Genomic DNA, 26343 nt, shown 5'->3' with positions numbered 1-26343 from the left:
ATATAATGAGAATAATATGGGGCCCATTACAGAGCCTTGAGGTAGACCATATTTTAAAGGAGCTGAAGATGATGTTGAATTTCCAATTTTAACAGAAAATGTTCTATATGCTAAATAAGACTTAAACCATTTTAGCGCAGTCCCCTGAATGCCAGCCTCACCCTTCAACTGATCCAAGAGGATAGCATGGTCAGTAGTGTCGAAGGCAGTGCTAAGGTCTAACATAAAGTAGCAGAGACCTGTCGATGGCTAATAAAATATCATTAAAAGATTTCAAAAGCACAGACTCTGTGCTGTGATGAGCTCTAAATCCCGACTGGAATCTGTCCAAAATATCATAGAAGACACTTTTAATCAGTGGAGTCATATGGATGATGTTTATAATGACTGTCTGTTCTTTTTGGAGCTTCAAAGGTTGGATCACCATCCACTTGCATTTTAAGGACCTACTAAGCTAAAATATTTTTCTTCAAATGTGTTCTGATGATGAAATAAAGTCATATACACCTGGGATGGCATGAGGGTGAGTAAATGATGAGTTTTCATTTTTGGGTGAACTGTACCTTTAACGAGAGAGACTTGAATAGCTTTACCTCATCCGTGCTATGCATGATTAGATTTAAATATTTCTTTTTTGTTGTTTTGATCAACAACTGACAGGGAATAACAGGCAGGGTATTAAGAGACATTATGCAATGACATGGGTTGTGTGTATATCGCCTTTAGACAAACATTACACGGAACAACTTTTAATCTCAACACAAAGGCCACGTCCACACGAATACATTTTCGGGCGAATTCCAAATGGTGTTTTTGCGCCCTTGAAGGCACTGCGGGAAGGGGACACCACAAGAAGCGGTGTTCCAAACGAAAGTGAGCAACTCAAGCCCTTAACGAAGGGCCCTTCCACAAGGTCGTTAGCGGAGGGTACATGCGATGATCACTTCAAGGATGTAATTTTACCGTTTATGATCATGTGACCCTGGGTGGCGTGTCCTCTGGATATATTTTAAAGCAAGGTTGTCTGTCAGAACATATTACATGTTCAAACGTTCGGGCAAGCGCTATAGCCCTTTTATAATAGATACATCTCCTCCGCAGTTTACATTTGTCCTCATTCAAAAGATAGTAGACAGCCATAAGCAGAGCGATACTCCAAAAACAGGGCCCATTTTTTTTCCTGTAGGCTAGGCTAAACCATGAGGTTTATTATTTATTTATTATTAAGATCTCTCGTGCACCAAATAACTTTCGGTGGGAAATGTTCATTCATGTATTTTATATATATTTATGTAGTACAGATATTACTGTTATTATTAAAATGGCAACAGTAAGCAATTTTAAATAAGACACAGTTCAATATTTGAAAAAATATATATATTACAAAAAGTATATTTATATGCAACAACAATTTACAGCTGCACTGCATCGTCACGGTAACGTTTCAGGTGAAAATAAAGTGAAAGTGACGTCTTTCATTACTCCCTTCATCAAGGGTGTTCCAAACGGCCATACATGAGATGCGAGTGCCCTGCTCCCTCCAGAGTTCCCACTTCAAGGGCTCAGCCCTTCGGAGGGAGTAGGGCATAGGGATGCTCACTTCCGTTTGAAAACCCACATTTTGGCCTTTCGTCCACACTGAGACTGCGGTTTTGGCAGTGAAAACAGCGCTTTCCGAAAACGCTCTCTCAAGTAGATGGGAGAAGGATCTCACTGCTGAATACTTCACCACTCAACTACACAATTACTGGTGAGTGAAATCTAAACATTTTTCTGCCAGTTGCCAAATACAGTATGTTGCAAATGCGAGTGATTTCCTTTCATTGTAGTACAGGGTTGCGCATAAAGGCCGATTTATACTTCTGCGTCAAACGGTTAAAAAGGTTATGTGTAGCTAAGGTGTTAATGCGTAGCCTGACATGCACCTCTTCAAAAAATGTAACTGCGTCACGTCGACATATAACAACTGCTGTGATTGGTCTACTGTGACTGCCCCCAACATGCCAAGAAAATATCTGCGGTAGCCAAGGAGCTCTAAAAGACCGGTAGCTGTGCATTATCTCCCAGATAATTTTATCTATGCATCTGTATCCACTGCTGATCGTATCGCATTAGCCTTTTTTCCACCATCGGGCCGAACAGTTCTCATCACCAAACCATACTGTTCTGTCCTGATCCGGGCCAGTTGGCAGGGTTACAGTTTCTTTTTCCACTGTGGTGTGGTGAAGTCATGAGAATGTCCGTTACAGATCCGTCTGTGGCGACGGCGTGAAAGCAAAAACATTGGAGCATGTGCGCTATGGAGGATGATCACATGTTCCAGTTTTTAGGACTGCTTTTTTCCCTTGATTTTACTTTGCTAATAAACAGAAAAGACACGGCCAATGCAGAAAGATAAAAGTTCCCAGACTAGCTAAAAAGGATATTTATTAACAAAATATTTTATAAGTATTATATGAAAATAACATATGAGAATATATTGATATATTTTGAGTTTTAATGAGCTCGTAATCTGCTTCCTTGCCAAAGGAAAGTTAAAAATCTAGTTTAAACCTAGTTTAAACCATCATAAAATCATGAAGATACACTAAACATGCACTATTTTTGTTATTAACTTCAGCCAAATATTAGCAAAATTGGCAAACTAGAAACAACTAAAAGCACTAAGTTACTTTGGCATTGGCAAATTCCAAATTTGTCACCACATACTAAAGCCATTCAACAAGCATGGTTGAGTATGGTTAGCAAACTGCAGAGAATTCCAGGCCGAAAACGGTTTATAATCGTGCCGCGCTGAACCGTGCTCAAGTGGAAATGCTACTGTAACTGTTCCGTACCATGCTCGGAACCGTTCAGCCCGATGGTGGAAAAGCGGCTTTGACACGTTTAGTTTTTTTGTGAGCATCTGCTGTTTTTGTATTCTTTTTATTTATTTATTTTTTTTTTTTTATATGAACAAGTGTAAATGCGACAGTCACATCTGTTTACATCTAATAAACTTTTCTTGGGACTTTTACTCTCTATATACAGGTATGTGAGTGAAATAATACTTTCTGTATTCTAATCCAGAACTTTCTGATCTGTATGATGTTCTGACAGTATGTTTGACAGTATGGTGTACATTTAAAAATTCATATTTCATAAATTATGAAAACGGAACACGTCTAGTTTGTTAGCAGATTAAAAAGCACCTGCTAAGAGTTGGTTATTTTGCCTAAATGGATAGTAAAGAGTTTAAGCTTTAAAACGACACCCATTATTTTTTGGTCAAGCAAGCAGTTATTGATTAGATTTTTTTTTTTTCTTTTCCTTCGGCACAGAGCGTCAAAATATGCCACATTATTATTATTATTTTTATTTATCTTTTATTAAGCGAGTCAGAAGCAATCATACAGTGCATGTCTGATTTATTATCTCTCTGCATTGCATGTAACATACAGTATATAATAAATAATATGTACCTAAACCCATACTTAATGAACTTGTTTTTAATGCTTTAATAATCAGGGTTCCGACGCGTCCTGGAAAACATGGAATTTTGCAGTGCAGTTTTCCAGTCCTGGAAAAGTCATGGACAATTTGAGAAATACATAATTGTCCTGGAAAATATTTTAGTATAACAGAACTGTTTGACTGTGTTGCTAACAAGGTTTTTGTTACATGTACGAAAACAGTGTAACGATTAGAACTCGGAATGGGAGTCAAATACGCATTCGTATGATTTTGTCACTGCCAACGGCAGCGCATTGTAAAACAACGTCAACAGTTAACTGTCATAAATGAATCCCTGTCACATACTTTATCTGCTTTTCTGCTGTCATCTCTGCTCTGCTCCGATGAAATAGTTAAAGAATTAATATAGTACATACGATTTCTTTCCAACATTGCTGTTATGTTAACCACAAAAACATTTAACGGCCAGACCACTGATTTAAAAAAATAAATAAAAATTCACACCCGGAGTTGGTAGCATAGTTATTCAGCCTTCACACCGTGAGATGTGAATACATGTTCAATAATTCAATGATCGGAGTCTGCTTATACCGCGGTTACCACATGTAGTATGCGGAAAACATGGACTCGAACATGGAATCTAGTCATAAAAATGGCATGGAATACGACATATTTTTACAAAAATTTGTGTTTAGATGCACAATTAATTGAGCTAAAATTATGATATGTCATAGTATGACAATTAAACTGCAAAATGTCTTTTTATAATTTAAATATGTAATCTGCAAGTGATGTGTGCTTCAAAATGAATGTGTAAAGCTGGCCACTTGTACACAGAAAACACCTTATCATGACCATCACATTCACTCTTGTGTGTGTGAGATGACAGAGCAGAGCACTCTGAAGTGCACAGCAAATGCAGACTATGCATTTATTTATTTACATCTGAGTTTTATAGGGATTAATAATCACACTGGGCCATGTAGAGAACTGCTTATCTGGAGGTGAAAAACAACCATCAAAAACACACAAACGCCAAAATAAAAGCGTGACTTTAAATGGACTGGTGTGTTTTTGCTTAAATATTGCAGTTGTTGGGCACATAAAATGTCCTGGAAAATTGTGCCTTGTTAAGAGTGGGAACCCTGATAATTCAATAAATACTTTTCAATCAACGAATACCATTTCATTGCCTTTTCATAAATAAACATTAAAATAGCATTTTGGCTGTGTACTCAAAAACACGACGCAGACACACCAACGCAGAACTATAATGCAAACCAACGCATTGGCCACTACGCAGAACCTACACAATAGGTTTGACACAGAAGTATAAATCGGCCTTAAAAGATTGATCTTCGGATTTAAGAATCAATATCGAGATGGAATTTTTAACACCCCCCTCCCCCCCATGTTCTTGACTGTTGCTTCTTAACAAAGAGCAAGTATAGAATAGGCCACTAAACACCAAGAGATCACCAAGAAACAGTAAAAGCATCCAAGAAAAGTAGCTCTGTCAACTTTATTCACAGCACATTAGTCCTTAACAAGCAGCCAGAACCATCAAGCACAGCCTAAATATTCCAGAGAGCTGAAACTTAATGGACACTGATACACATTCTACTGCGTCTGTCATTATTTTACGTTTAATTTTTTTTAAAGCTGTTAAAGACTGGTTTCATGGTAAATGTTAATGTAAATCATTAAGTATCTCCTGGCAGGACCACAAATGTTAGGTTAAATGCTTTTTTATTTATTTATTTTTTATTTTTTTATATATATAAACATTGACAGATCATTTAAAATGCCGCCTTTCATTTTTACAGATAAAAAAAAACAATTGAAACCCAGCACATCAGTTAAGTTTAACCATCTTTTAAATGGCTTCTCTCTATTTCAGAGCATGCACTGTCTGAATGTGTGTGTGTGTGCGCGTGAGAGAAAGTGCGCTCTGCCTAGGACCATGAGAAAAAAGCACAGTGACGTTCCTCAAATCTGCAAATTATTAAATACAACTTAATAGGCTGACCATATGGGGGGGGATCTTAGAAATCCCGGCCAAATGCTCTTCTAAGTTTTTTAAATATCAGAATTTGGCTTTGTTTTCTTTTGAAGTGCATGCTTTCTACAGTCATCATACATTCTCTGCAACAAGAAAATCATGTAATCCTAGCACATCAGTTTTCATTTAAACTATCTTCACATGGTCTTTTTTAGATTTCATAGTTTCTTTTATCAATAATGGAATAATTTAACATAATACTTTTAAAAGCAGGCTAACGTTTCTGTTGGCTATATCAAGACAATATTAAATGTCTACTCATTCTTTAAACTACTCATCTGGGAAATTAAAACAAGGATGATGGATAAAAATAGATCATGACATAAATTTTACAACTCTGTTGTCAGAGTGACCGAAAAAGATTATTTGTAGCACAATTTGTAATTATAATACACCTTTATTTAGCAGATAATGACATACATTTAACAATTATTCTCTTTTTAGAAGAAGTAAATGAAGAGGATGTACTGGGAGTGTATGGAGAGGTAAGTTACTTATATATTCCCTTGAATGTTTGAGGAAAAAAAGCTAAAGAAGTGACACAGTGAAAATAATATTTGTAGCACTTGTGCGGGGTGATATTTTATAGGCGTAAAATGCATCAGAAAGTGTATACTCTGAAATACTAGACACACTTAAAGTCCTTCTTAACTGCCTTGACAAACTCAATATTTTCAGTGTGTTGACGTATTTCTATCTCAAACAGGGAGTTGGGGAGGTACACATTGAAGGGATTGTCCATTTTTAAAAATAGACAATAGGCTATAGTTTACATTGGAGCTCAACAAAAAAAAGATTTAGGCCTACTTGGTTTACATGACAATGGAGTTAAAATACTGGATAACTTTACATAGACAAGGTTAGTAAGCGATTTGTATCACACTAGAGTCATGTTAACACGTATTATGCTTTAGTATTGTAATTATCCACCCTGTCTCTGGCCCTCTGTCTGAAATGCTTGGTTTTAAGCTGTCTTCAGTGTAAAGGCCCACTGTTGTGATTGGCTAACATCATACAGCCCTTCCAATACAGGCATATTTGAAATGCAATCCAAAGAAAACTAACCAACTCCACACAACAATAAAAGAACATTTCAGGGTTAACACATAACATAGACCCAACACATTTCATCTGAATGTTTCAAACTGTTCACTCAAACACAGTATAAACTATCAAACAGTCATGACTAGGGATGGGCGTAACGACTAATTTCACTGATGTTTAAATGAAAATTTTGGAGTTGACTAGTCTTAAATGAAAGAAACCCTCAGAAAACAGTCAAAAAACATTGTTTATGTGACCCATTAAAAAAAATTCTTACAGCCAAATCTGTGATGTTCTTGACTTGCATTATCATCATGCATTTAATGAATTTATGTTTGAAAATACAGGCATAATTATTGAAAACAATTGAATGAATAGTGCAGGACCAATAGAGCAACCCTAATAGCCTGTGCTAAATGGAAATAACCAAGTAAAAGTAACAACATATTAAAACAGTCTGGACATTGTTGAAAATAATTCACAGGTAAGCTAAATCTACGAGAGAGAAAAATGCGCTGAAAAGTTGTGCGTATTTCACAAAGTGCATTAGCCTATGATCTAATATGTCACCTGTTCGGTTAAGAATGTTAACCAACAGTTAAGTTACGATGTGAAAAAAATAAAGAAATAATAGGCCTGTGAGCATTGTACAATAAACCTAATGTATTTTTCTAAACATGACGTGCACACAGAATAAAAGGGTTTAACTAGTTAAGCAGTCAGCACATCGTTGAAAATGGCCTTCTTGATCAGCAGGGCAAAAAAAAATTGCATACCTAGCCTAAAATAGTCATTTTCTAGGCTGCTTATTCAAAAGCATACATTTTTGATTAACAAAATTAACATGTCAACATTGTCCTGTGAAAGACGGAACCTAGCGATTTATCCTGTGTTTGGTAAAAGCCTGCTCGGCAGGAAAATAACTTGCAAGCACACACAGATTTAAAGACTCATGTGAAAACAACCGTAGCGACTTACAAGCTAACATTTCGGAAATCCCCTTCCCACACCACCAACAAAGTGATTTCCATAACTACTTTGGTCTTGTGAGAGGAAATTTTTCTGTGCACGCTGCGAGTGAGAGAGGGAAGAAGCACGTGCAGCCTGGTGTGAAATGAAACTTTGTATACATCTGCTCCAGATATCCTTTTTTTTTAATTTTTTGTTTTGTTTTTTATAATATTTGTATTATTAAATATAAATAAAATGTGTAACATTAACATGACAGTTCTTTAAGCGCAGCCTTTGTAATAATATGAAGCCAAACATAAATGTGTAAATATGCTAATCAGCTTAATGGAGAAAAATATTGACCGACTAGTAATTCCAGTGTCAACTAGCACCATTTTGCTGACTAATCGACTAGTCTCGCACATCCCTAATCATGACATGAAATATTCATACGTAGTTTTTTTGTCCAATAGTCCAATTTTAACTGCCCCATCTTTCAATATTAGTTCCATTGCAAAGCTTGAATCATATTGTGACTGTTTCACAAGCAATTCACACTGAATAAACAAACATAATACAATACACGGTGATGTTCAACCTGCCAAAGCAGAGACGCTGGTCTTCACATCTCTCATTTCCCCAGCTTGTGGACACACACATCGCTGGAAATGCATCAAAATGATCAAAGATGTTAACAATTAAAAATGGCACAGATGGCTGCAAAAATGGTCCAGGACGCCTTCCAAACAGCACAACATCAAGACAGTGCAGCCGAATGAAACACACTGAGGGATCTTTTTTTAGAGTTATAACTTGACATCGCGTCTTTTAAAAGCAATGTGAGATGTATGATAACTAGGGATGTCCTAAAATATCGATATATTGATTATTGATCGGCACGTTATTTTATCGATATATTTGAGGCATCAATATATAAAAATTAGCCAACATTTAAATTAGAAGTCCAATTTGCGTGCTTTCCAAAACACTCAGTTGGCCTCTGTTTAAAAGTCTGGCATAATAGCATTGTCAGACCACCGAAGGGCGATATAACATATAGTGATGCACACATACAAACACACAGACACTCGATGAGCTGAAGCGGCACAGGAGATGGTAGTCCAAAGTTTTGGTACTTCAAGAATGAACAAATTGACGAGTGAAACTGGTGTAACTGCACAAACTGAATGATTAGAAATGGCGATATTTATTATGCTATTTCTCTGTATGTAGCCTTGAATAGGTCTTTCATTCATTCAGGCTGTCAAACCACAAAATGACATACTTGTAACTGAAGATACATTGTGTAGGCTTTATGAAAGATGCATGTTCACAATATATCATCCAGTGATGGCTAGAGTAAATAATCTATGTTCTTTGATAATGATTTGGGTCGAATTTAATGGAAAACAATGCGAGTTGTGTTCCGTGACACTTCAGACTGTTGACGCCGAGCATTGGCGGTCTGTGCATACCTCTGTAGAAAATATATAATTGTTTCTAATTTTAGAATGTGCCATGTCGTCCACCAGACGCGTCTGAATTTACCCTGCCATTCACACTTTATTAAAGTTGTGTAGAGAAATGTGTCTGAAGAGACAAATACTATATTGTGCAACGAGCAGCCCTATTTATATCTGAAAAAAATCCCTATATATATATATATAATATATACTGTGTGTATGTATGTGTGTGTGTGTGTGTGTGTGTGTAATATAAAATATATATATTACACACACACACACAGTTGTGCTCAAAAGTTTGCATACCCTTGGAGAATTGGTAATATATGTACCATTTTTAAAGAAAACATGAGTGAGCAGGCAAAACACATTTCTTTTATTTCTTATGGGATTCATGTTCAACTGTAGGTTATAACAGAATGGCACAATCATAAAACAAAACATGGCAACAAAGAAAAAAATGAAATGAACCCTGTTCAAAAGTCTGCATACCCTTAGTTCTTAATACTGTGTATTGCCCCCTTCAGCATCAATGACAGCGTGCAGTCTTTTGTAATAGTTGTCTATGAGGCCCCAAATTCTTGCAGGTGGTATAGCTGCCAATTCGTCTTGGCAAAATGCCTCCAGGTCATGCAAAGTCTTTGGTCGTCTTGCATGAACCGCATGTTTGAGATCTCCCCAGAGTGGCTCGATGATATTAAGGTCAGGAGACTGTGATGGCCACTCCAGAACCTTCACCTTTTTCTACTGTAACCACTGGAGGGTCAACTTGGCCTTGTGCTTAGGGTCATTGTCGTGCTGGAAAGTCCAAGAGTGTCCCATGCGCAGCTTTCGTGCAGAAGAATGCAAATTGTCTGCCAGTATTTTCTGATAACATGCTGCATTCATCTTGCCATCAATTTTCACAAGATTCCCCGTGCCTTTAGAGCTCACACACCCCCAAAACATCAGTGAGCCACCACCATGCTTCACAGTGGGGATGGTATTCTTTTCACAATAGGCCTTGTTGACCCCTCTCCAAACATAGCACTAATGGTTGTGACCATAAAGCTCTATTTTGGTCTCGTCACTCCAAATTACAGTGTGCCAGAAGCTGTGAGGCATGTCAAGGTGTTTTTTTTTGTTGTTGTTGTTTTGTTTTTGTGGCATTGGCGCAGTAAAGGCTTCTTTCTGGCAACTCGACCATGCAGCTCATATTTGTTCAAGTATCGTCGTATTGTGCTCCTTGAAACAACCACACCGTCTTTTTCCAGAGCAGCCTGTATTTCTCCTGAGGTTACCTGTGGGTTTTTCTTTGTATCCCGAACAATTCTTCTGGCAGTTGTGGCTGAAATCTTTCTTGGTCTACCTGACCTTGGATTGGTATCAAGAGATCCCCAAATTTTCCACTTATAATAAGTGATTGAACAGTACTGACTGGCTTTTTCAAGGCTTTGGATATCTTTTTATATCCTTTTCCATCTTTATAAAGTTCCATTACCTTGTTATGCAGGTCTTTTGACAGTTCTTTTCTGCGCCCCATGGCTCAGTATCTAGCCTGCTCAGTGCATCCACGTGAGAGCCAACAAACTCATTGACTATTTATACACAGACACTAATTGCAATTTAAAAAGTCACAGGTGTGGGAAATTAACCTTTAATTGCCATTTAAACCTGTGTGTGTCACCTTGTGTCTGTAACAAGGCCAAACATTCAAGCATATGTAAACTTTTGATCAGAGCCATTTGGGTGATTTCTGTTATCATTATCATTTAAAAAGAAGCCAAACTATGTGATGATAAATGGCTTCATATGATCTCTATCCTTAAATAAAAGACTTTTTTTTTTTTTTTTTTGCATGATCAGTCATTTTCAAAATCAATGCTAAAATTTCACAATTTCTGCCAGGGTATGCAAACTTTTGAGCACATCTCTCTCTCTCTCTCTCTCTCTCTCTCTCTCTTATTTATTTATATATATATATGATAGGTTATCGATGTGTGAAAAAACCATCAGTCCCAAGCCTAGTGTGTTATCTTACACCATTAAGACACCATGTTTTGTAAGATGACAAAACACTATAGATAGTATTTTGATGACATCACGACAAGCGCCGTCGCCATCTTGTCTGGAGACAAGTGAGAGAAAGAGTATTACTAAATATCCTGTAAAGTTTAGTGTAGCATTTAAAGTTTGGTTTAAACTATTAAGTTTAAATGCTTTATAAACTGGTTGTTTTGATTTTTAAATTATAACCAGCAGTATAGTGCTGTAATCTGGCCAAAGACAAAAGAAACACAAGAGTGGAAATCAGATTGCTTTGTAAGAAAGTAAGGGTACATTGCCAGGATTAATAGAAGAAGAAAAAGCAAACAGCTTGGTGTATTCTGATCACGTCTTTTAAGATAAATCTAGGAAATGTAAGGATATATCTCCCGTTGTTACAAGAGTGATACAGACTGATGGCCAGCTAAAGGCTACTGTACAGTCTAATAGCACGCTTAAGTTTACCTGGCTTTTTGTCCCGTTTATAAGTGTTCTTCTGTTCCGATTTGGCCCTTTTTAGTAAATTATTTTAATCGCTTGTTCACCTGTGTAAATGCTGAATGACAGTAAATTGAATCTTGAGCGTACAACATTACCGTACTGTACTTTGTTTACATAAAGCATTCAGGACTCTGGACAGTTAGCATCAGCATGCAAGCTTGCTTATCTTGTATGCAGGCTCTTATTTATTAAATACTCCGTTATTATTTGTTTGAACGAGTTTCATTTATTACATTTATTTTCAAGTAGAAAATGTTACATTCAAGATACTACATAACTTGCCTTGGTCTTGTTTCTAAAGTCCGGAGTAAACCGTCTGTCGCAGCAGGTATCAGCGAAGACAGAGCTATGAATAAAGAGACTCTCCTTGATTTATAAATATGATGTGCTATGAATGCATTAAATGATAACAAATATAAAAGTAATAATTACACAAGAAGCCTGTTTAACTTATTTTTTATTTCTCATTCTCTGAACACTGTTAATGAAATAAGCTAAGACAGTGAACAGCAGAACAAAATCTATAATAAAACAGTTTAAAGCTCATTTATAATGGAGGGAAATCCCACAGCAGGCGTTGAACCTGTGAAACAGATTAAAGTAATCTTTTAGAGAAATATTATACCATTATTTTGAACTCAATGACTTCAGGTTAACAAATACATAGGCCAGACCTAGTAACACCTTTTAAGTCTTTATCTGAACAGAGAACCATTTGGGTATATAAAATGTTACACAACTTTTAAGAAGAAACATTTAGTTGTATTTGGTGTAGGCTACAATGTTTTGCTGTTGTTAACATACCTTTGCGGTGGCAATAATGCGGTCATCCTCTTGATTGTTCTTTCCAATATGTAAACATTTAATGTCCAGCAACCATCCACATACAACATAATGTAATCATAATCATTTTAGAGACTTTAAAGGAATAGTTCACCCAAAAATGAAAATTTGCTGATAATTTACTCACCCTCAGGCCATCCAAGATGTATCTGAGTTTCTTTCTTCATCAAAACAGAATTTAAGACTTTTAGGTTTTCATTTCAGGCCGCTTCCTCTAAACAATGCAAGTGAATGTCCTCCATTTTTTATTTTTTTATTTTTTATTTTTTTTATAAAAAATTGAGAAACAAAACAATACTTGTACACTTTAACTACAAATGTTCGCTTCTGTACATCTCTGTTATGTGCGCTCATGAGAGGGATGACGTAAGCTCGTTGGTAAGGTCGAGTCACGTGGAGGAGTCAGGAAATGCGTCATTGTTTACTTTTTTATTTTATTTTTTTTATTTTTATTATTTGGAAATGGTTTTTATTTTATATTGTTTTGAAATTGTTTTGGTTTGTGAACGGCACACGTTTCTCTTGTAAACAATGACGCGCTTCCTGGCTCCTCCTCCACGTGACGCGTGACCTTACCAACGAGCTTACGTCATCCCTCTCATGAGCGCAGGTCACAGATGTACTGAAGCGAACATTTGTAGTTAAAGTATACAAGTATTGTTTTGTTTCTAAAAATAATCAATCGTTTGCGTTCAGAAGACTGGAGTCGTGTGGATTATTTTGATGCGCCCTAAATATGCATTTTGGACTGTCAAAAAATGGTGGAGATTCACTTGCATTGTTTAGAGGAGGCCTGAAATGAAATCCTAAAAATCTTAAATTCTGTTTTGATGATGAAAGAAACTCAGATACATCTTGGATGGCCTGAGGGTGAGTAAATTATCAGCAAATTTTCATTTTTGGGTGAACTATTCCTTTAAGATTTTCTTCATATTTATCTTCTTATAACATCTTCCAGTGTTTCTATATCAACTTAAATGTTTTTTGCGGTCATAATGTTTCAGAATTCTTAGTTGTTGGTACTGGAGAATCAGTGCTTTGTTTACTGGTGTCCCCATCCATCATGGCGACGGGAGCATGTTTGATGACGTAATCGAATACGGTCTATTGTTTTGTCACATTGTATTGCACGTCCTGCAGCCGAGCAAACCGAGACAATAAGCCCTGTGGTTGCTTGTGTAAATGATGAACATGATGCCTGGGGAACTTTGGAAGATTTTGTTCTCTATTGCTGCTTTATTTCCAAATGCTCCACAGTTGCTGCTGTTTTTGTTTCCTTAACTTTTTATCACACCTGTCTCAACATTGTGGGGGTTCTCTCTTACCTTCTACTCCAGGATTCCCCCAGCACACTTGAGCGCAAACGTGGATGCGAAGGACAGTAGTCGATTTTAACATTTGTTTTCTGGTGATTTTGTTTGGAAAGTTCCTATAAATCAACCAGTTTAAATACATAAAAAAAATCACATTCATTTGAGCCTCTGCATAAAAGTCAACTTCATCTTATTTCTTTTTTTAAAAAAAATATTTAGGTTATTGCAGCTGTTCATTACTGTGTTTTCGACTGTTATATAAAATTATATTACTTTTAAAGTGATTTTAGTATAAAGTGTTTACTTTTATTCAGTAATTTTTTTTAATTTAATGTTGCTACTCTAATCGATCATGTTTGATCAAATATGAATACACAGACACAAGATGTGGGGCATTCTGGTCTTAGTAGTTTTTATTTGTATAAAAATAAATGTAAACGTAAAAAGGTAAATTAAATATAAAAGCTGAACATTTACTCACACACCACATCTGATCTTACCATCATACTGGCTAAAAGTGAACAAAAAAGGGTGTTTTAAAGTAGCCTTCAAGAGTGGATTAGAGGCTAAAATGAACATTTTGACATTTTTACTTAATCAAATGCAGACGTTAGATGTGGATAACCTCTAGAGCAAGGCTATTCAATTGGCGGCCTGTGGGCTAATCTCAACAGCCCCCACACTCCGCAATGAATACGCCCTATTATAATTAGCATAACTTGTATTATTGATACAACTTCAATTGTTTGATTTGAGCTGATGTATTAGACCTATCTTACCACCTAAAAACAGCAATTTAAAAAGTTTTAATTAAGTTTTTAAGCCTGAGCCCAAAATTCCAAAAATTCCATTCTGTGCCAGAATATGATATTCATATCCATGTTCCTATCAGGTCAGGTTACTTTATTTATACCCGTAGGTAGATTTGGTTTGCAGTGGGTGAGTTTCATATGTTTTGACAATTTTCTTTTTTTTTTTTTTTTTTTTTTTACAAAACAACACAGTGTATGACATAAATTAAAAAACAACAAAAAGTGCTCCACGTTCCAATCAACATTTAAAAACAGTATATAAATAGTTAAATAAAATAGAAATTGCATCTACATCATCATCATCATTAGCAATGTTGCTAGGACTTATTCAACTGAGGAATGGCTGACGGAACAAAGCTGTTTTTATACCACTTTGTTCTGCACTTTGGAGCTATAAACCTTCGTCCAGAAGGAAGAAGCTGAAATTCACTGTGCAAGGGATGGGAGTCATCATTTAATATCGAGCCAGCCAACTGCCGTAACTGTGTGGTATACAGGGATGCTGGGTTAAGCTGTGACTCCCCAATCATCCGAACCATGACACTAAAGAAAAGGATAAAATAGATTCAATAAAAGCACGATAGAATAAGGTCATCATAGTTTTGTTAATGTGAAAATGGGACAGTTTCCTTAAGCAGAACAAAAGCTGGTGCCCCTTTTTACATATGGCTTCACAATTTGCTTCAAAGTTTAGTTTTGAGTCTATAATTGTCCCAAGATATTTGTAGGATTGTACACATTCCACTGTCTGACCTTTTAATGGATGTGATTTCATGTGTGTGAGCATGTTTTCTAAAATCAATTATGTCTTTTGTCTTTAAGTGGTGAGGAATCCTTTCTTCAATTAAACTTAAAGTCGTCGATGACTGGTCTCATTGTCCTGAAGCCGACATATTGCATTCATATTCATATAATATGCCACCCACCTGAACTGTGTATACCATATTGAAGAGAGAAACCAGGGCTTTCAAATGATATATGTATGGTTATTTAAGGCTAATCATCCTTTATCAATAAGATATGGCCACCATACTTCATCAGACAACTGCATTTTCAACCATTTTAATTACAAGCTAGAGGGAAACTTAGAGTGTATGAAATACATAATTTTGTGGACAATGTAGAATAGCAGACAGATTAGAAATATAATCTATTTTTTTAAAGGTTATGACCATTCTAGTGATTAGTGCGAAAACAGAATAAAACAAACATTTAGAATGTTCAGATACATTTCACATGACCACTCCTCAAATACTCCTTTTGTGCACCTGTAGTAATAAATTGAGATTGCATCTGAAATTGAAGGACACAAACACTGAAATATACATTTTATGTTCAATAAAACACACACTTTATTTAATTTGAACATTAGAATTACACATGAATTACACAGCAAAACATACAAAATCAAACTTTTGAACTATCTACAGTAAATACATTTTTAATAAAGAGTGCAGGAACAGAATATATATATAAATTCATAAATACTCAACTGCAATACCTGTGGAGAGAAGAGAGTGAGAAAAGAGGGGAGGGGAGGACAACAACACCAGTAAACACAGCCCAACCTAGGCCTCTTCGCGAAACTGGTCACACTCAGCTGAGTGCCAAGACTGAAAACAGTTCCTATCGCGAACCAAGCAAAGTATTTTGTAATTACATTCCGGCGTGCAACAAGCTATTTAGTTTTATTTTTAGTCCTACTTTTCCGATAGCATAGCCAACATCTCTTAGAGGACTCTTCAAATTTAGGGACATGGGTTGTGTGGAGTGATGACGAAGTAGGGACTACAGGCTTTAGTGTATGCAAAGGGAAACTTACGTGAATATCGATACCTCCCAGTTGACGAGCAAGGTTTTCTCTGAAATCTATCTGGGTTAATTTCACCGGTCTATGCTCATCCCTTGGTGCCGCATGAATGTGTTGCCATTCCTTAAACAATATGAAACTATTGACGACGACAATGTCTATGACGTGAAAAAAAAAGTCTTCCACCACTTCTGAGTTTTTTGTAGGACGTCGTAAGATTTTATCATTTGGTCTGACCTATCAACACCGCCCATGTTTTTGTTATAATCGCTTATGACAGTGGGCTGGAGGGCTGCTACTTTTGTCCAGTCGGCATAATTTTTTACAAACCTAGTAATTTCGGTTGAGCCATTCGCATTGTGGAAATTGGAGAGACATGTAACTGCACGCGTGTCCTTCCACTGAATTACAAGTATATTCCCCTCAATCCTACACCACCTCGTATCCCCACGAGCTGTCTTGCGTTCCCATCTTTTGATATCTTTATGCAGGAAACAGTTTACGATTCACCCTGTATGTCCCATAGGCATTAGTTCCCATTTCTAACAACTTAACCATAAGAGATTGGGACGTGTAGAAGTTGTCAAACCAAACATTGTGGCCCTGATCTTTGAATGGCTGCAGTAATGATTCAACTACATTGGTGGCCAAGTCAGTGACATGCCCATCATGACTACCTGTGTAAACGTTAAAGTCGAGAGTATACCCGAGTCTGATGTTGCAATTACCCATAATTCAAAACCCCATCGAGTAGGCTTGCTCTTCATGTATTGTTTAAATCCTGACCGAGCTTTAGACTTGACCATACGTTCATCTATTGCAAGATTTTGGTTAGGCTGAAAGAGCTGCTGTCATTTTTGTTTGAGGTGGTCCATAAGATAACGCAACTTCCTAAGGCGATCCTGATTAACCTCTGTGGTAGGGTCTACAACATGCAGAGCTGCTAAAAGAGCCTTGTAGCGGTCACGCAACATAAATCCCCTCGCCCACGAGCCCTGAAGTGACTGGGTTCCCCAATGACGATGGGAATCAGGCAGAATTGAAAACCCCATGTAAATGAGCAACCCAAGAAATTTGTAAAATTCATCGGGGGTCACCTCCATCCAAGCTCCTTGGTAGCTGGAATATGACGGACAGTTTAGGACAAGCTCCCACCCCTGACAGTTTGTAAAGCTGCATATCTCAGCAACTACAGCCTGAGTAAAAAACAGCATGAAAAAGTCAATTTCTCGCAACATCATATTGGAGGTTGACCGCAAAGCCTGACGCACGGTACCCAAGTCAATACCGAATGGACAGCTAGGCTTAAAAGGGAGAGTTTTTGGTGCCAGTAAATCGATGTCAGAGTACGAGGGATAAGAAACCGATTCGGGGAAGCGTTTAAGCTTTCTAGCTGACTTCGGACCTGTACACACATACCCAGTCGATGGTCTTGGCTGGGGATCAGGTTCCATCTCATCCTCAATCTCCTCGTGGTCTGGGTCTTTCTGCAGTAGTTCCTGGTCCAGCAGATCTTCCTCCTGTGTGTTCATGCCCTCATGAGCCATGTCCTCCTCTGCTATGAACCTAAGCTCATCAGCAGTCAGCTGCCTCCTCCTCTTGAGGGGCTGAGCAGGGAGCCATAGTCTCTATCCATTTCTACAACAGAAAAAAAAAAAAAAAAAAGTACTACAATTTGTAGCCAGCAGTGTGTTCTTCACAAATCCATACACTGAATAGTCACCAAAGGCTTGCAGACTAAGCAGAATGTCCAACTGCAGACAGCCCTCACACTTTCCTTGTGAACAGGAAGTTACACACAATCTAAAATCATGTCTGTGTGATGGATGGGTAAGGCTATCTGCTAAATTATAGAAAGATATCTACCATTTTTTTTATTACATGAGAAAATCAACAAGCTAGATAACTTATCTAACTAGCAGGCTCAAAAAAAAAAAAAAAAGATCTGAACAACATCTGCTCTCTCCCTCACATTACTTCTGGCGGATTTTTCACAAGTGACAAAATTGGCAAAAAAAGTTATTGATATTTAGTTAAAAATGTACATAGTATTGCTAGCTAGTGTTTATTTAGCAAGTTTCACGGACACTGCCAAAAAAAGGTTGATATAAAAAGAGGCTCGCCGATGACGGGTCACGTAAATTTTTCCAGAAAAAAAACTAGCTAGCGTTACTCCTACAAATAAATGCTTCGTAACTAAAAAGGTTTGACTGTCTTCCACAAGCGACAAAATTGGCCAAAAATGTTATTGATATTTAGCTAATAATGTACATTGTATTGTTAGCTAATGTTTATTTAGCAAGTTTCACAGAAATTTGCTTAAAAATAGAGGCTAGCTGCCTGTCCGATGAACGCCGCCGGTCGTGTCGTTTTTTTCCAGAAATAACTAGCGTTACTCCTACAAATAAATGCTTCGTGACTAAAACATTTTGACTTTCAATAGACAGTATTGACAACACATGTTAAATAACTTGTCTTACCTCGAAAGATCATCTCAGTTTTCAATTTGAAGCAGTAAGTCCAACACTGGAGGTAATCTCCCGGCGTATCCTTTCTGGCTCCGCTCGGGCAAATGGAGGATGACGCTGATGACGATACATTTATTAATCATGCCTAGTAACCCCTTAACCAATCATATGTGCTTTTAGCTTATATTGTCATGGGTATCTGGCAGTTTTCAAAAATAAAATCGGTGATTGGACGGCAAAGATACTGAGACAGGAACCATGGGAATAATTGTTCCCAAATTTGAATGCTTCAGCTGGTAAGGGTTAACTAAAATTGATTCTTCCTTGTTTTCCTTGACACAAACTTGTCAATGATGCCCTCCTAATCCATGGAAACCATTACAGTGTTCTCTATCGCAAGAAATGCTAAATCTTTCAGCTTGCATTCAGTCATAGAAGATCGAAGGTAGTTCTTCACTCGTTTGAGAATAGAGAAAGACCTTTCTCCTGAGCAGTTTGAAATAGGAAGGGTCAACTACAGTTGTAGGCGAATGTACACATTCGGGAAGGTGTGCTTTAGGCCTAACTCAAGTTTTTGGACATGAGTGGCGCAGTGGCAGAATTAATGGCCGAAGTTCTCATCCAGAACTTGAGGGTAGTGCCTTCTCAAATTATCTGCAGCTAAGTGAATGTTATTTTTGCTCTGACTGGATCTTTGACAAAAATCTAAATTTCCTGTCCAGTAACGTGTAAGCATCATTTCATCGACGAAGCTCAGCAGCAAGGCTGTCGCATGTATTGTAGTGGGTTTCTACCAAAAATGTCTTTTGCCCTATGTGACTCATGGCTTCAACGTGTGTTTAAGACTCATCAAGCATCCTCTTTCTTTGAAAATCTGATTTGTAGTGGTCTGTCACAGCCGGTCATTTCGCTTCCATCTCATAAGTATACAATTTTTTCCCTGACTTCACAGATGAAATCTACCAATCAATTGTACAAAACCGAGACCGTGCACAGGTCTAGATCTACCTTTTGCAGAGCTTTACTCATTGCATTGACCCTCTTAATCCCTTTGTCCTCAACAACAGTTAAAATTGTAGTTTCCAGGTTATTCATAAATGCAGAAAGCTGTCCTGCTTCATTTTGAGTAGTTTTTGAATTTGCGTCATCCTTGATACTCTTACCATTTAGTGGCAGATAAGCTTTTCAGAGTAAGAGTCCGTCCTTTATACTTAAAGTATGACATGAGAATTTCCCATAGTTTTGTTGATGCTAAAAATAAATTGTACAGCATTTGAACGAATCCAAAAAACAATTCCGCTTCAATGCAGCACTCGGCAGCAAATGATCCCACTAAATTTAGCGAATGGGTAGAACACGGGACGTACTCAAAGTGGTTTCACGTCTTTAATTCTGACCCGAGGTCCCGAATATTTGCCAGCCATGTTACTGGCATTGTCGTAACTTTAGCCACAACAATCCATCAATTCATTATGTTCTTTTAGGGCCAAAGTGAGCACGTTTTCCATGTGTTCTGCAGTATGGTTGTGTATTGGAATGAATTGCAGAAAATGTTCCAGTGGTTCACCATTGCCTTGTTGAACACAGCGAAGGATCAGAGCAAGTTGGTCATTGGGAGTGATGTCTGTAGTTGAATCTACAATCAGGGAGAAGTACTTTGTGCTTCTATCACTCAAAATCACTTGTAGAATTTGTCAGCCATGATACCAATAAACTCATCACACGATGTAGAAGACAGATAGCTTGTATTTCCACAACCTTTTTGTCCATACTTCGTAAGATGCTCTGACAAAATGGGGTCAAATGCTTTATATTCCACTTTCTTTTTTTTTTCTTTTACAAGCTCCCAATGTCACAAACATTGTTTTCATGCACGCTGATCTGTGCCTATGTGACCCGGATGTGGAGTGAAATGTATAAATTACTGGTAGCTTACTTACTAAAACATATACACTACCGGTCAAAAGTTTTGAAACACTTATTCTTTATTATAATTTTTTTCTTCACATTTTAGAATAATAGTAAAGTCATCAAAACTATGGAATAACAAATGGAACTATGGGAATTATGTTGTGACAATTATATTTTTGTCTACAAAACTAATTTCAAACATTTAAGCGTACACCTTCAGATCAAAAACACTTGACTGAAATGTTTCTCATGATCTTAAAAATCTTTTGATCTGAAGGCATATCCTTAAATGTTTGAAATTAGTTTTGTAGACAAAAATATGATTGTGCCATTACAAAACTAAAATGTAATAAAAAAAAAAATATATATATTTTTTTTAAATTGATGAGTTGGACCAAATAATAAAGAAAAGCAGCCAATAAGTGCCCAACATAGATGGGAACTCCTTCAGTACTGTTTAAAAAGCATCCCAGGGTGATACCTCAAGAAGTTGGTTGAGAAAATGTCAAGAGTACATGTCTGCAAATTCTAGGCAAAGGGTGACTACTTTGAAGATGCTAAAATATAACACAGTTTTGATTTATTTTGGATTTTGTTTAGTCACAACATAATTCCCATAGTTCCATTTACGTTATTCCATAGTTTTGATGACTTTACTATTATTCTAAAATGTGAAGAAAAAAATTACAATAAAGAATGTGTTTCAAAACTTTTGACCGGTAATGTATATTTTAAAATAATTTTAATATTCTGCTCTGTTGTACAGTATTTGTCTTCGTGTTTTAGCATTAGGCTAAAAAAATAAAATAAAAACACTTTGTAATTCGGTAATATGTAGTGGTCGACCGATATATTGCTGAGGCCGATAAATCGGCCCATATTCAGACTTTTTTTAAATATCAGCATCGGCCGATAAGTTTTCCCATTTGGCCGTTTTTTTTTTTTTTTTTAGGGTGCCGAAAATCGCCTGCTTGCATGTGAAGCGACTGAGACATGTAAACAACCAGTCACAGTTTTTGTTGTTACGTGCCATCATGTTACAACAATAATAGACAGGTTTGCAACACGGTGCCATTTAAACAGTCCGCATATCAGAGCCACAGTAGACGCGTTTGAGCTCATAATGTTAAAGTGCTTGCCTGTTTCATTCTCCCTCTCTCCCCTCAACCGTTCCCTGTAACTTTTAACTGTCTTTTCTAATGATAAAAAGAAAATATCTATAAAACTAATACCATATGCACATATCTCATTAAAACAGGTGTAATAAAGCTCACACAAATTCAGTAGATCCAGCATCCTATGGATCGCTCATTTATTTACCTCCTAAATCACGTATTCTAACAGTCACTCCTCAACTGAAGAGTGTATTCTATCTGCCAGAATCAAAACTTCAGGATCAGAATCAAAAGTTCCTCTCATTCACAAATCATGATGGTCTGACCTGTGACAATCCAAACAGGCGATCCAGGCCATTTAAACTGTCAGGAGATTGTTGCTCGAGCTGGATGCGTATGAACGCGAGTGCAGCTTCAAGGCTGTGTCTGAAACCAGGAAAATGCTGTATACGGAGGTGCTTTACAAATTGTTCAATTTCCTTAAGATTTCCATTTATTCAAAACAGATGTCAGTTAAGCCATTAATTGATTAGGCAGCAAGGTACAGTAGCAAGTCAGCTGCCAACGTTTTTGGATGCAGCCCAAGGTAAAAGTGCTTCACGTGTGCTATAAGTAAATGTCTTATTCACAGTCACTATGTACAATTGGTTTGATTCTGTATTTTTTGAGTAAATGTGATTTGCTAATGTGGACATGCCATCCATGGTTGCTGCACTACTGTGTACTGTTATTTCCTCTTATATATTAACAAATTCTTCATGTGCAAATAAATTACTAAAATTTGACAACAGAAATCTGAAGAAACTGCTATCTACCATTTAAAATACAATATTTTTTTAGTTTTGTGTGAAATTGAGTAAATATAGGGCTAAATAAGAGTTTATTTTTTAGTAATTTTATGTTTGTTTATTTACTATATTAAATTGTATGACTATATCGGCCACCCTGCTCTCTGGATATCGGCATCGGCCATTAAAAATGCATATCGGTTGACCACTAGTAATATGTTCTCCATTTACCATCTGCACAAATATCTGGCTCCTGCACTGGATCTTGTGTTCAAATGCACAAAATTCGCAAGACAAGGAAAGGCTCATTTTTTCCTCATTAAATGGAAGGATAATAGAGAAAAAGGAAGAATAGACATTTTTCTCTTTACAGTTTTAAATGTATTCTTATGCAAAATAAGTCTATATTAGATGGCCATTGTCTTATACCAGTGGATATTGTCAAACATATGGGCTTTAGCAGATCTAAATGTTCATTAATTTTAATAGTTTAACAGTAGTACTGATATTTTAAAATTATCATTGTTTTTATTTTCAAAGTAAAGTTGAACAATACCTGTTTGTTAGTTAAGATAGTGAAGTCAAGTTTGTTGTTCTGCCAGATCTTAAGAATTAAGTTATGGTCAGACCTTTATTTTTATTTTAACAATTTAACACCCCTGACTAATTTAATGTAAAAAAATAGTTTTTAGTTTTTTTCACAGTTTCAAACATAATTTGTATTTAAGGTTAGATGCGTAGGGTGTTATGATTCTGATGGCATAAGTTAATAAGCTTTGACAGGTGTCAGACATCCGGTGCCGCCAAATAATTTTCCACATTCACACACAGTAATTTTCAGTCACATTTGCTTGCACACTAGAGACCTGTTTTTACATTATTGCATGATGTTTTTTTCAGCAAAAGAGCTCAGCCTTGCTAACAGTGTAAAATGTGACAAAAGGACCTTAAGCTGACTGCGCAATTGCACAGATACTTACCCGCACTGCTCGAAGTTGGCCGGCAGTAGCGTACCTGCAATGATGCGCAATTCCAGACAGAACTGAACACTATTCTTGTGTACCGCAACACGATGAGGGGGGAGTTTAAGTTATGCAGTTATATCATATCTAGCATACCCAACTCAATCAGTAGGCCATTTATTCAGTGTGTATATGATTAATATAACATGCAACACATGAAAATATAACGTTTAATATAAGGGAGTAGTTTTACAAAGATAATTGTGTTAAATAGACATTTTCAAAATACCTTGTGTGAATGTTATCTATGCGTTAGAGAGGGGGTACGTGAAAGGATGTTGAATGTTTGGAGGGGTATGCCACTGTAAAAAGTTTGGGAACCACTGTTGTACCTGATGATGCTCGCTCACAACGCCTGTGCATGTATATAAAAAATACTCAATGATAATTCTCTCTAAAGAAATGTAAATAAATAAATTCAAACAAATAAGCCTCCGATGGGTGGGCATCTTCATGAACACAATGTTGCAGTGAAGCGTTTAACGTGTCGTCCCCATTGCATTGTCCAACTAGCAATGTTGTTGTGATCTTGTAAGACTAAATATACAACAAGGTACTGTAAATCATTTATTAAAATTGTACTGTAAAATTACATGTTTTAAAGATGAATTACTGTAAAATACAGTGAAAGTAATGTTTATTAACTCTAAATTTCAGACCAAAATTACAAGCTTCACTGTAAGTCTACAGTACTGCTGTACATACATTTTATTGTAAATTAGAGCATTTGCGGTGAATTTCTTTCTCTTTACTAAAATAACTACAATTGAAGTATGTTTGTATTAAACCTACTTTGGCTGTAAATTCAGTAATCGCATACTGCATTTGTCCTTCGATTTAAGTCCATTTGAAGTATGTCACGCAAACAATAAAACTTGCAACGACAAAATACGAAATATGAATTTCTAGAGGTCGACCAATAGTGGATTTTACAGAAACCGATAACTAAGTTGGGCAGTACCTGCCGATAACCGATTAATCAACTGATAGTTATTCAAATTGATACTGACTGTAAAAATAACAAAGTTAAATAGTGCTGAACTTTATTACAAAAATAAACAGTACTGACTGAACCATGAAAATGTATTTTTTTTAAATATATAATATGAACTAATATTCTAATTTTAAAGTCATCTGATTTTTAAGTTGACTTTGATTCCGTAGTCCACAAGAGGGCGCAATAAATACCTGAACCATTCAGCACCGTTATATTATTGCATAGAACATTCCCATCCTGGTTGTTAAAAAAGAACATTTCATTTTCAACTAATGCGCATAAAATAAATAATTTTAGTCAGTCCGTATTTTCAATGGGGGGAAAATGTTTCAATAGACCGTTCACATGGTGTTGCACTTGCAAAGTACTGGAGTACTACCCCAGATTCAAGCTTCATAATAACAGTGATATACCACACTGTTTTTATTCAGTACAGTTGTATGTGGAGTAGAAATATTCACAGATAGCTGTGGTATTCGGCTGAACTTGGTGGTGAAGTGGCTCAGACTATGAGCCCAGGCCAGGGGCTGTTCAAGCAGACACCGAGGATCTCGAGACACACTTTTCCAAGTTGAACATCTTTTCTGACAAAGCACTTAAACAACTCATTGCTTAATCTGAGAAACGCTTATAACAGAACAAGATGCAATGGCCAAAGACCTCCACGAACAGTAAGGGGCTGTTCACACCGAACGCTTTTGCAACTATCCATTTGCTTTTGTATGTAAACGCGTGCTAGACGAATGTCTTTGTTTCCCTTTGTTTTTGTTTATTCAGCGTCTCGTGCAGGAGTGCTGTTTTTTTAGATGTGTCTAATTAATAAGAACATTGAGGATAATTTTTTTTTTATTGAAATCGGATGCGTTTGTTTGATTTATGTTTCTCTCGGCTGCATGAAGATATTAATTTGCTTTCTCACATCACTAGCTTTAAATATGCAACTTAGATGGCTAACGAATGCATAAACGTGACCAGCTGGATATAAACTAATGCAAATAGATGGTAATAGATGGTAACAGTTGTGACATTTAAACATTTGGGTAGGAATTGCGTGTATTTTTGTCACATTGTTCTAACTGCTTGAGTTTAGCTTTAATGTTAGCGTCCTCTCAGCCTTGTCGGCAAACATACTGATGTTGTCTACTAATGCAGCATCAAGTCAACAAATTAATTACTTTTATAATGATATGACAAAGTATACTGTAGTGTACTCTATACATACCTTTTCGTTGTTGATGTTTTAAATCCGCATCTGAAGTGTTTTGCTCTATGCAAAGTGTGGTCTCGCGTTGTTGGGCCTCATGTATTCAGATAGAAGACAAAGGCAGGCCTAACACAGTCATAAAAACATAACTCAAGCCCCCACCTTCCAAGTCGTAAATCTTACTGATAAAAATCGCACCAAAATCAAACAAAGGGAGTCCAAAACAGACTACAAATCCATGAAGCCTTGCTCACTAAAGGATCGAACTCTCAACTCTTATTGGATGAGGCACACAACAGAATGTCCCTCAAACATGACATCATCAGGAGTTGAAATACCTCTGAAATTTTTTCGAGATTTGCTTCTAGCGACTTTGTTTGCAGTGTGAAGATGCAGCTCTTTGCTGCTCTCAGGTGCAACCTCGTGGCACAAGGAAGTAACGTCCGACTTGAAACTGTGGCCATACAATCTCCATCTCGCTGGACGAGTTGAGATTACTCCGTGTTCAACCGAACACACTAACGGATCCGAAAGAGACCGCCGAGCAATCTGCATCTTCAT

At 36.8% G+C, this 26343-nt stretch overlaps 1 protein-coding gene across 6 annotated transcripts in view; it reads left to right on the top strand.

Moving 5' to 3' along the window:
* LOC127425977 (SAP domain-containing ribonucleoprotein-like) overlaps window positions 1-26343 on the top strand; it is an 89939-nt gene that overhangs the window by 6624 nt on the left and 56972 nt on the right. For all 6 annotated transcript variants that reach the window (XM_051672374.1, XM_051672375.1, XM_051672373.1 and 3 more), the window contains exon 3: window positions 5960-6000. In XM_051672374.1, the coding sequence (XP_051528334.1) occupies window positions 5960-6000 (41 nt within the window). The remainder of the gene's footprint in view (window positions 1-5959; window positions 6001-26343) is intronic.

This window comes from Myxocyprinus asiaticus, chromosome 35 (genome assembly GCF_019703515.2).
Source record: "Myxocyprinus asiaticus isolate MX2 ecotype Aquarium Trade chromosome 35, UBuf_Myxa_2, whole genome shotgun sequence".
Classification (NCBI taxonomy): Eukaryota; Metazoa; Chordata; class Actinopteri; order Cypriniformes; family Catostomidae; genus Myxocyprinus; species Myxocyprinus asiaticus.
The sequence above is the reverse complement of the archived record's forward strand: the minus strand, read 5'-3'. Positions and strand labels throughout refer to the sequence as shown.